General features: G+C 44.4%; 2 protein-coding genes across 2 annotated transcripts; one reads left to right on the top strand and one right to left on the bottom strand.

Moving 5' to 3' along the window:
* Window positions 1–2665: 2665 nt before the first annotated feature.
* Window positions 2666–6372, top strand: LOC126534567 (sulfotransferase ssu-1-like). The gene is made up of 2 exons (XM_050181835.3): window positions 2666–3087; window positions 5598–6372. The coding sequence occupies exons 1-2, from the start codon at window positions 2711–2713 to the stop codon at window positions 6217–6219; spliced, it is 999 nt and encodes a 332-aa protein (XP_050037792.2). The 5' UTR covers window positions 2666–2710; the 3' UTR covers window positions 6220–6372.
* A 3834-nt stretch (window positions 6373–10206) lies between these two features.
* On the bottom strand, window positions 10207–11654 carry LOC129385354 (sulfotransferase 2A8-like). The gene has a single exon (XM_055071991.2). It carries the CDS (start codon window positions 11429–11431, stop codon window positions 10490–10492), a length of 942 nt encoding a protein of 313 aa, XP_054927966.1. The 5' UTR covers window positions 11432–11654; the 3' UTR covers window positions 10207–10489.
* Window positions 11655–12259: the final 605 nt, after the last annotated feature.

Below are 12259 nucleotides of genomic sequence, written 5' to 3'. Positions count from 1 at the left end.
ATTGAACACGCTCTCAGGAACAGAGGACGCCTAAAAGCAGTGAAGAAGAAACTAGGAATAGGCAAGAATCGTATGTATGCGTTAAGAGACAAAGCCGGCAATATCATTACTAATATAGATGAGATTAGGGTGGCTGAGGGTGGCTGGCCGTAAAAGTGGCTGAGGACCTCTATGGAGATTTTTACAGTACCAGTGGCACCCACGACGATAATGGAGGATAGGATAGTCTAGAGGAATTCGAAATCCCACAGGTAACGCCGGAAGAAGTAAAGAAAGACTTGGGAGCTATGCAAAGGGGGAAGGCAGCTGGGGAGGATCAGGTAACAGCAGATTTGTTGAAGGATGGTGGACAGATTGTTCTAGAGAAACTGGCCACCCTGTATACGCAATGCCTCATGACTTCGAGCGTACCAGAATCTTGGAAGAACGCTAACATGATCCTAATCCGTAAGAAAGAGGATGCCAAAGACTTGAAAAATTATAGACCAATCAGATTACTGTCAGTTGCCTACAAACTATTTACTAAGGTAATTGCAAATAGAATCACGAACACCTTAGACTTCCGTCAACCAAAGGAGCAGGCAGGATTCTGTAAAAGCTACTGAACAACAGACCATATTAAAACTATCAATCAGGTGATAGAGAAATGTGCGGAATATAACCAACCCTTATATATAGCTGTCATTGATTACGAGAAAGCGTTTGATTCAGTCGAAACCTCAGCAGTCATGCAGGCCAAACGGAATCAGGGTGTAGAAGAGCCGTATGTAAAAATACTGAAAGATATCTATAGCGGCTCCACAGCCACCGTAGTCCTCCATAAAGAAAGCAACGCAATCCCAATAAAGAAGGGCGTCCGGCAGGCAAATACAATTTCTCCAATGCTATTCACAGCGTGTTTACAGGAGGTATTCAGAGACCTCGATTAGGAAAAACGGGGGTAAGAGTTAATGGAGAATACCTTAGTAACTTGCGATTCGCTGATGATATTGCCTTGCTTAGTAACTCCGGGGACCAATTGGAATGCATGTTCACTGACATGGAGAGGGAAAGCAGAAGGGTGGGTCTGAAAATTAATCTGCAGAAAACTAAAGTAATGTTTAACACTCTCGAAAAGGAACAGCAGTTTACGATAGGTAGCGAGGCACTCAAAGTGGTGAAGGAATACACCTACTTAGGACAGGTAGTGATCGCGGATCCGGATCATAAGACTAAAATTATCAGAAGAATAAGAATGGGCTGTGATGCGTTTGGCAGGCATTCTCAGATCATGCACAGCAGGTTGCCATTATCCCTCAAGATAAAAGTGTATAACAGCTTTGTCTTATCAGTACTCACGTACGGGGCAGAAACCTGGAGGGTTACGAAAAGGGTTCTACTTAAATTGAGGATGACGCAACCAGCTATGGAAAGAAGAATGGTAGGTGTAACGTTAAGGGATAAGATCAGATTGGGTGAGGGAACAAGCGCGATTTATGACATCTTAGTTGAAATCAAGAAAAAGAAATGGGCATGGGCAGGACATGTAATAAGGAGGGAAGATAACCGATGGCCATTAAGGCTTACGGACTGGATTCCAAGGGAAGGAAAGCGTAGCAGGGGGTGGCAGAAAGTTAGGCGGGCGGGTGAGATTAAGAAGTTTGCAGGGACAACATGGCCACAATTAGTACATGACCAGGGTGGTCGGATAAGTATGGGAGAGGCCTTTGCCCTGCCGTGGGCGTAACCAGACTGATCATTTTTGATCCACTAGAATCAGCTGAGCTTATTGTATCATCTCTGGAAATTATTATGATGCCCTAAAACATTTCGGATCTGTAGTAAGTATTGCAGGCAAAGTGTATGCTTGAACATGGGCAAGACGCGTTCCTCTTTGTTTTTTTGAATCGAGCATTTTCATTTTCTCGAAAAATGCACCATCTCGTCCGCGATAGCATATCAATAGACGGGTCCTTATTACTCATCTGCGCATCTGAATTCACTGCTGCACATAATTTGTACATTCTCTGATTTCCTGCAGTGTCGTATGAAAACCGCCCTCGTATGAAAACTCAATAGCGAATATTGCTATGCCCCTACAACGAACTCGTACAATGTGCTGGTGGCATAGTCTCTTAGCAATGCTGTGTGGATGCCAGTTTTCTTTTTGGTTAATGAAAAAAAGAAGATAGCTCATGACCGTACCAGCTTGGCACATGTTATAAACAGAAAGGACAATGATTTGCAGATCACTAGAAAACAGAAACTGAAGTACTTTTGAAGAAGATTCATGAGGGCACGTGAAATACCGTGCGTAGCATCGTTTTAATTTTCGAAAGCGCTCGGCTCTGCAGAAAAAGGAAATAATCCGTGAATGCTAGAATCTTTAACCAGATTTTGCGTGACATGTGGTAATAGAAAAACAGAGATTACGTAAACATCCCTAATCTTGTGTTATGCCATATGTGACCGAGTTCAGATTAGTTAGACATGTCACTTTGACTTTTCGCAGTATCAGAGTAGGCCTGGTCGACCGGTGCGGTGCATGCTCTAGATTTAATCAACGTCAGTCTTGGTATATAACGCGTGCATTCTATTCGTTCGCCATGCGTTCTTTCTTTTGTGTGTGTGTTTTCAACAAATGGTCATTGGTGTTGAACTTAACCAGTTCAGTTGTTCAAGACTCTGCTGTTCAATTTCAAGACTGTAGTTCAACCTTACTTTTCAAGTCATGGCGCCTTCACAGGTAACAATAAAAAACGAGCCGCGGAAGGGAAATGAGCATGACGGTGCGGTCTACCACGAAATTGACGGCTATTTCGTGTGCACTGCATTCGCCGACCAATGCATCCGTGAGGCGCTCAGCTACAAGCCGCACCCAGGTGACATCTTTATCGTAAGCTATCCCAAGTGCGGAACGACATGGATGCAGCACATTGTGTACAACATCCTGAACGATCGGCCGCCACCGAAAGACCTTCTCGAACAGAGTGCCGCCATGCCGTTCCTCGAGCTTCAAGGCGCTGAATCTGCGGATGCCATGCCTCGACCTGGGGCCATTAAGACTCACATGCCGTTTCACTTGCATCCCTACTCGACGAAGGCTAAGTATGATCCCGTTGCATCTCTTTTCTGCTGTATGCAAGATGCAATACACTTACTATGTGGAAAGTACCGTACACCCGCAGAGACAGCCAAACACGCAGCAATAAAACAGCTCCTTTTTTTTTTACTGATGAAGTTACTTGACCTCGCAGAAAAAAAAAAAAAAAAAATATGCCTGGGGATCTTTCACGCGGAACATCCATCCTCTGCGATATAAGCCTGCCGAATAATGTTTGATAGCTTTTATGATAAACATTGGTAACGGCATTAAATTCAATGATGCACTTAATGATAGGTATCCTATGAGAGAAAAGGGCGAGGGGTTGGATGGGACGATGGTTTTTGTAGTCTTTCTGAAAGGAGTGCGATGTGAATTTCGGTATGTAAAACCTATCATTCATATTTCCGGACACCAAATAGGACACCACCATAGGACAACATAGGGGAAATTACGTGTGCTTAATAAATGAAATAAAGGAAGGTTAAATTAATGAAAATGAAATTAGATGAAAAACAACTTGCCGCAGATGGGGAATAATCCCACAACCTTCGCATCCCCCAACCTTCAATCCCACAACCTACGCATGGGATCGCTCCCCACCTGCAGCGTGCGGCAGGTTGTTTTTTCGTTCACTTTCATTTCCATTAAGTTATCCTTTCTTTATTTCATCTATTTAGCACAAGTAATTTTTGCTATGTTGTGCTTGGTGTCAGTGTTTGTTGGCTCCTTATGACATGACTAATAAAAGTCGGGGCCCTCGGTTAACCGCCTTTCTTCCCTTTTCAGGACAGTTTTTATGGATTGACGATTGGCTAAAGCTAGATCAGACTATGAAACAAGTGTATCCCGTGACTGCAAATTGCGAGAACGAATGTGACGTACTAAAAGTAAATGCAAAACGGACAGGCCAATTAAATACGACCTGTTTTCTTTTATTTTTACAATATAGTAAAAAAGGAAATCAAGCACCATCGTCTTAGCTCTACCATTATTGCTTAAAATTAAAACCGAAAAGGCTAAGAACAAGCTCTATATGTTTTTTTTTATCTATGAGGCATGTTTCAATGAGCGGCAGGAATTACCTGCATAAAAATGCAATTCCAAGACAGGAAAATAAAATTTATGAAGTCCCGCGTCAAATCCCCAGCCCACTATTTCGGTCCATACATGTGCCGGTATTCGGCACATTCTCTATCTGACTCTCGCTGCCACTTACCTAAGAAGACACCGCTCGCCGACGAATTAGCAACAGTTCACGCAAAGGGGACTAATTAGTGCTTCAGTTATTCATTTTTGGACGTATGTTGCAATCGCGAAATTCCCAGTCGAGCCGTTGTGCAATCATTCAACTCAGTAGAAATCGTAGGACTTGCGCCACTTTTGAGAAATCCGTCCTTAAAATCTGCTACGAAATGCGCTCTCATTCACCTGAACAGCTTCACAAAAGCGTCCCGCTGGCGGTTCGGGGTGACACTTACCTACGCCTCAAATATGTACGTTTGTGGATGGATACTGCGCAGGTCCTGCCAGCCTTGGGATTTAAGCGATGCAGCCAGAACTTTACTACCTTGAAGTATAGCTGGGAATAGCGATGATAGCAACCTGTACTTCATGCGCGTATCATAATATTAAAAAACGCTACTTCAGTCTGCTCATATTCAATTTTTATATTTCGACATGGATCCTCAATCGAATCATTAACACTGTCATTATTGAACGTTTACCAAATTGGCCAAAATATTTTACCGGGGAAGTACTCTGCCTGTAATGTTGCCTACCTCTTATATAGTCGATCTGATCAGGGAGAATTACGCTATGCGCTGAACGCAATGTTTCGATCAAGTCAAAGCAGAATTTGTATGTGGCTGGAAACCATAATGTATTCTCTTACACGGTGACATAATATTAGTTTTTGTGCTAAGCATGTCTTAACGTTGCACTGAGACGCTCATGGCAAGAACGCCTCCTCGAGTTGCTCGAACTCTCTTTAAAGAAAGCCGCACATTTCACGACATACATATCAACAACTTATTGATAAGCTGAGCCTTCAAGTCCGACATCAAATATTACAGTAATCGACTATAAATGTCACTGGAGGGCAGCGGAGGGCGCCGGATTAACGTTTACAAGCTGCGGTTCTTAAACGTGCACCTAAATTTATGCACACGAGAGACATTTCATTTTCGTCGTAATCTATGTGCAGAAGCTGCGACGAGAAATCGAACACCCGATCTCGTAGCCATACTACCATACACAATTCCATACTAACTGAGCCAGGTGAATGATTATAAACGCGAATGCTACCTAATACTTGCCCAGCGTGATGTCTGGTTTGAGGTTTACAACATTTAAGAGTATCTATTTATCTTATCTATTTTTTGCGAGCTTTTTCTAACGTGTGTTCGAGGCTGTATTCACCTCTAAGTAGCCTCAGATTGTTTTCTTGCTGGGTTCTTTGCGTTGAATTTCAATTGTAAGCATGCGTTTCTTTTTTTTCTCTCTTCTACCTCAGGTACATCTACATAACCCGAAATCCGTACGACTGTTGCATCTCCTTCTACTACCACACCAAAAGCATGCCCGACTACCGCTTTGAAGACGGCACTTTCGACGAGTTCCTTGACATGTTCCTCGACGGCCACGTGGACTTTGGGGACTACTTCGAGCACCTAGTATCCTGGTACACGCGAAGGTTCGACGACAACGTTCTCTTCGTGACGTACGAGGATCTGAAAAATAACACGGCTTGCTGGATCATCAGGATAGCGGATTTTATCGGTGAAAAGTACGGTCGTGAACTAAGGCAGAACAAGGGCACGCTTGCACGTCTGGTAAGCAACACAAGCGTAGAATTTATGCAGGTTAGTGTGAATGAATGCACGCGCAAGGTTAACGACGATATGAAAACTATCCCGGAGAATGATAAACCGCGTTGGATGAAGCTCGTCGAAGAGGCAGCGGGCGAAGAAATAATGAATAAACCCATAACAGGCGACTTCGTACGCAAGGGAGTAGTGGGAGACTGGCGAAATCATTTCACCCCTGAACAGGTGATTCGCATGAAAAACAGGATTGCAGCGAAAACAGCCGGAAGTGATGTTATGAATTTGTGGAAAGACATTGGGCTGCCGTAACTAACCAACTAGCGCCACAACGTGTTTTGCTGTAACACCCTTAACTGGTATAAGAGTTTCTTGTGCGTGTACTGCAACTTTAACACGTGGACTGAATGAAGAAATGTCTGCACAATAAAGGTCCGTGTTAAAAAAAGCGAGAGTTTGGATTTCGACGCGTTTGGAGACGCGTGGCTGGCAAAGAGTAAACAAATATTTGTTTAGAAAAATTATAAATATTCGTTGCACTGCACATGTGCTATTCTTGATAATGATATTGCGGGAAGTACCATCAACACGATAACTGTTCAGGGTGCAAAAAATTGCTAAGGATGGCGCATAATGAATTATTCTACTTCGTCATAATATAAGAGACATGGGAACTGCGGCATCGGTGCCAGCAGTCGAAGAAGGGGAGGACAAAGTGACTCGTGAGCGTGAGCGGCCATTCGGGGCTCGGCTGGGCGCTCTTGGGCACGGCCGGTCAGTGCTGGGGCCTGCTAGCGTCGAGTGAGGGATCGCCACGTTCCCACATTGGCGCCCCCAGCGTGGGGCCCCGGCTGCGTTTTGTGACGGACCATGATTTCAGTAGATAAATCAGTCAAGTAAATCTGTGAAATCGGGACGCTACCATCCGATTCTTTTAAGAACATAAATGTGGCAGTACTTATCATTGGAGCAATATGCATTCATGACGTAAGGAAATCATGTGCCTCCAAATTGCATGTTCTGCATTACCATTTAGATAGATAAGCATAGATAATCCAATAGCCGTGCAAGGGTACAAGAGCTCAGAATCGCCATTGAGCCTCTAGAGTCTGTGAAGGGGCGCGTTTAGCTAGGTCAAGTAGTCATGGAGGCCCCTAATTATGAGAAGGAAATTTACAGAATAGAAATGGGCTGGAACGCATACGGCAGGCATTGTCAGATCTTGACTGGAAGCTAGCCATTATCATTGAAAAGAAAGGTGTACAATTAGTTTATTTCACCGTTGCTAACATATAGGGCAGAAACTTGGAGACTGACAAAGAAGCTTGAGAACAAGTTATGGACTGCGCAAAAAGCGATGGAACGAGGAATGTTAGATGCAACATAAAGAGACATAAAGAAACCGGTGTTGATCAGAGAGCAAACGGGGATAGCCGATATTCTAATTAAAATTAGGAGAAAAATATGGAGCTGGGCTGGTCATGTAATGTGTAGGCTAGCTAACCGGTCGACCATTAAGGTTACAGAATGGGTTACAGAAGGGAAGCGCCAATCGAGGACGGAAGAAGACTACGCGGGGCGATGAAATCAGAAAATTCGCAGGGGCTAGTTGGAATCAGTTGGCACAGGACAGGTGCAATTGGAGAACGCAGGGAGAGGCCTTCGTCCTGCAGTGGGCATAAAATAGGCTGATGATCATGATGAGAAGGAGGATGGTGCGTAATGCTTTAAACATATCTGGACACTAGCTTTAAAGAAAATGCGAAATACTCCGAAAAGCAAGCCATGTTTTGTAGTTCAGTTTGCGGACGTGTTTGGAGCCTATGGTGCACCGTTGCATAGCAGACAATGCTGTGAATGCTACGTTCGTAATGCGGTCACAGAAGTACTACTCGGCGGGGTTTACACTGCAGTAGTTACTGAAATACTTCAACTACTCCAACTTCAACTTGGGGACGCAAGGTTACGTAATATGACACATTATCTGTGCACCTTTTTGGTACCAAATGCGACGCACCATATTTTGATCGACAAATAATAGTCTTCCATTGATTTTACGGCTGCAATACTTGAGGCAATGAATTTCGCGCCTAACCAAGCCACCGGTGGCGTTCTTGACGGATTTCAAGGTGCGGCTATGTAATCCGTAAACTATGATATACCTTCAAACAAACCCTGCTAAAGCCTAAGACCTCGTGAGCAGCTGATGGGGAGATGTAAAGGTGCTGTGCCCATCTGCTTTTTCTCTCTTTGTTTTCACGCCTCTTCTCTGTATCTAACATCAGCCCCCTCTAGTTCTCTCATTCGCTCAAACATGAACTAGGGATCCAATTTAATTCATCATTAGTTGTTGGAGCTGCTTTTACACATGTAGTCATTGAAGCGGCCACAGCCGTAACCATTTTACATGGCCATGTTGAGCGTAACATTGTTATTTCACTGATCGCCTTGTGTCATTTAAAATTACATTGTGACTCGAAGGACATTGTGGCGGTATCAAAGGACCGCCATAGGCATCCCATGCTCGGCCATTGTTGATCCCTTCAAGGTCATTTTTTTTTGTATTCTTGTGTATTGAAGCGCGTAGTGTCATTTACAGTTTGCTGCGGACTCTTCTTCAAGAGCATTTCTCAGTACTTAATCGACTGGTGCAAGAGCGTAAATATGCGATGTTCGCTAAAAAATTTGTGTGTTGCGAGCTGAGCGCTGGTCCCGTATCGCTTCCATCTATACTGTTGTGTCTGTGTTCGAGGACGTCAGCCCGTTCCCTATAATCGCGCTATCCGTGACCGGAGCTTGTCACCAGGTCTACGGCCGATCACAACAAGCCCAACAGCAATATTAGACGCAACAAAACGTTGGCCTGGCCAGAATCCCAGCATAAATACATTATCCAGTTTATGAAGACATAAATTACGTTTTCTCTAATCATATGTGCCACTACAAAAGACGTTGATATCAAGCAATACTGTCTTAATAAAAAAATCTAGTTTCAGTCTTATATGCATGAAAATACTCTACCTTCTAATGATTTGTTTTATAAAGGCTATGAAAATAGATTTACCATTTGTCCTAGACCTTTTCACGCATTCCATTTATATCCATGGCGCTATTTCGCTGGTTGAATAGCTTGAGTTCTTCATATTGAAATTGTCCTATGCCTTTATTTATGTTAACAAATCGGTTGTTGTCTATGTGTGAAAAACACGCGGAGCAGGTTCACACACGTGAAAAAAAGCGAAAAAGCCACGGAACCATCTGATTGCATACGGTAATTTTTCAGGGGTGCTGATTGCCACAACAGTATAGTTGCAAGAAACTACAACAATGCCGCCTCCGAATCAAACAAGAAAATCGGAGGACATCTAATCGCTTAAGCGTTTGAATGCGAAAGCATTACTATTCAATTGCAGGCCGCTGAGTAGTGCGTCGAGTTTTGCGCTGCGAGTTATGTGCCATAGCGGTATGTGCTGCACAATTCGCCAAGCGGTGCTACCCGGTGCCAACGCCGTATTCCACGGACGGACGTCCTGCCCGACGACAGACCGAGGAAACAGCAGCAGCCACTAACGGCCGGCAGGCGCGCGCAGCAGCGAAGCACAGTGGGAGTGAGAGAGAGAGAGAGAGAGAGAGAGAGAGAGAGAGAGAGAGAACGACCGCGCGCCAGGTTTCGAGAGCGAGACGGCGGCCGCATCACGCGACTGCCTCGCCGCCGGTGTCTGGCCCCCTCTCGCCCCGCGGTGTCGCTTCTCGTATCTGCTCCTTCCAGGTGCGCTGGTGACTGGTTGTCAGCCAAGGGGAATTCGGGCGCCGTTTCCCTGCTAGATCCGCCGAGCTATTTCGCCCAATGGGTCATTTGATGCTTTCGCATCAATAGTAGTTTTATTATATAATAATAGTTTAGTAGTTTTATAATAATAGTAGTTCTATATAGACACTCCAAGCGCATTTTCGCCGTCGCCGAGATGTTCCTTATAAAGTCCAAGAACGATAACAGCATCGCCGCGCATCGTATGTTGTATGTGCGAGTGAAAGCACGTGAGGGAAGCCGACGAACGCACCTGAATCTGGCGCGCGTTCTCGCTGCTCTTGCGTTGAAGCGATAGACCGCACGAACGTCACTTCGCTCGCTGCAGCTGCCTCGCTTGCTCACACTAACGCTTCGACAGCGAGAGTTCGCGCTCATAGAGTACAATGTGTTCATGTCTGCTTGTGTAGCCTGATACCATACTTGTTAATTCAGTTAGTCAGCGAACATATAAAAGTTTATAAAGCTACTATCGTTACTTCGTATAGCTACGTACTAATTTGTAATTGCAATCGATGCTTTGGCTTACCGGTTAAACTGCGACTTTCGGGGGAAACTGCAACTTTTTTTTCGACACCAATATGAGACTGGTATTCATTCATTAGGCTGTTACGATTTCGTTGATAGGTACCAGTGTTAGAAGCAGGCTGCTCGTGACCACAGTAACTAATAACTTAGTCATATATGTTATATTGTTACCGCACTGTTTATTCTTCACCTGTGCATGGATAAACTATGAAGTTGTACCCAAGAACACGCCGATCCGGTTTCTCTTTACGGAAGATCTAAGTCCTTCCACAGGTTCATGACGTCACTCCCGTTGGTTTTCTCTGCTATCCAAGCTTTAGTCTTCGCAATATAACCTGTTGTGTAGTGGTCTCGCCAGTCTCCAATCATTCCCTTGCGCACAAAAGCTGAGCCCTTGTACATTTTGTTCTGTATGTTCAGTTTTTTGCAGAATTCAAGAGACTTCAGATGTTTTTCAGGTGGAAGTTCTCCCAGCGCTTTTATACGATCGTAAGGCGTGTAATCAAAGACCGCTTTCATGTTCTTAAAACTTGATGACTGCAAGATGTTCTCGTAGAACTGCGTGTCCTCATTCAAAGCCGTACCATGCTCTTCGCCGAGGAAATGAGCAATCTTGAAAATCAATTCTCTGGTACTGATTTTCAGCTGCTCGTAGGTAAAGAATAAGACGTTGGGCTCGTTTCTCATCTTATACCAGGGGAGAAGGTGGTCAAAGTAGTCACCGTAGATGGTCTTCCCGGAATGGAAGCGTTCGAGGAAGCTGCCAAAGGACACGTCTTCTGTGCTTCTCGACGTGGGGCCTTTGAAGAAGTAATAGCACGAAACGGAGCAGTCGTAAGGGTTTCTCGTTACATAAATGTACTTTGCACGCCTGGAAAACACCATAGCGTTGAGTGGCAGGTGTGTGATCAGGGGCCCTTTTCTATCAGTGCTTGTGGCGCTCTCTGCACCCAAAAGCTCGATTAGTGGAGAGCAAAGCATATATTCAGCTGGACCCTTGGGCGGCTCTGCTTTTGTCAAAATGTGAGAGACGATGTACTGAGTCCAAGTCGTCCCGCATTTCGGATACGTGACGATTATGACGTCATCTGTGCGTGGCTCGTACTGCATGGCTGAGAGCACGTTTGCTTTGGGAAATATGGGCATCATTGGAACGTTCTTGACGCTCCTGTCATCCTCAGGGTCCATCGCTGCAGGGGAACCACCTGCGAAATCATTGGAACTGCATTCACTGTGCAGCAGAAAAGGAAATGAACAGTGCGAAGAAGGTTGTAAAGAAGTAGGGCTTCCATGACACGTTTTCCGAAGTGCAAACGCACGAATCTTGGGTTGAAACAATGGTAAAGAACTATTGAAATGGTAACGCTTGTTATACTGATACTGAGATGTGCTCGGACTATTGTACTGAGGAATTGCCATGAGCAGTAGGCGCACGACGTGTTTTCTAAGACGGCAAGCTCAAAAAAGGCTGTCCGTTTACACTAAAAGCAATGAACTGGTCATTTGAAAATTTTCTAGTAGAAAGCTTCATGATTATTTATAAAGGCACCACAATAAATTCTAAAGTCTCTACACAAACTGGAAACATTCTTGATCGTCGTTTTTTTCTTTTGTAATAAAGAATAGCGTCTCTGCAACACCTAGTCACATACATTGATTTTGCAAGCTTTTAAGGACATACACAATGCATACTATATTCGTACTTGGTCAGAATAGTGAGTGTGACTGAACAACCACTGTTTCGAAAGTGTGGTTCATATAAGACACGTTAGAGGGTTTTAGGGTAGCTTAAGCCAAATACTCGCACCTGCAGGGCCCGATACCAGTCACCGGGCAGTGAAAACCGACCGCATCAATTGCTGCAGAAGTATAGTAATGGTGTTATATAGAAATTATTAAATTTTGCGCCGAAAAATCTGCCATGCGAGAAGTGTAGTGTTTCGCGCACACTAAGTTCGAAAAAAAACCGCGCATATCTGAAGTACTCGACAGTACTTCCTTAATCGCCGTCATATC

This window comes from Dermacentor andersoni, chromosome 7 (genome assembly GCF_023375885.2).
Source record: "Dermacentor andersoni chromosome 7, qqDerAnde1_hic_scaffold, whole genome shotgun sequence".
Lineage (NCBI taxonomy): Eukaryota > Metazoa > Arthropoda > Arachnida > Ixodida > Ixodidae > Dermacentor > Dermacentor andersoni.
This window is presented reverse-complemented; position numbering and strand designations above follow the sequence as displayed.

Bases quoted from the DNA above. Each gene is read 5' to 3' on its own strand.
- LOC126534567 (XM_050181835.3), top strand. From the start codon at position 2,711: ATGGCGCCTTCACAGGTAACAATAAAAAACGAGCCGCGGAAGGGAAAT. The intron at 3,088-5,597 runs GTATGATCCCGT...CTTCTACCTCAG, and splicing joins CCCTACTCGACGAAGGCTAA to GTACATCTACATAACCCGAA.
- LOC129385354 (XM_055071991.2), bottom strand. From the start codon at position 11,431: ATGGACCCTGAGGATGACAGGAGCGTCAAGAACGTTCCAATGATGCCC.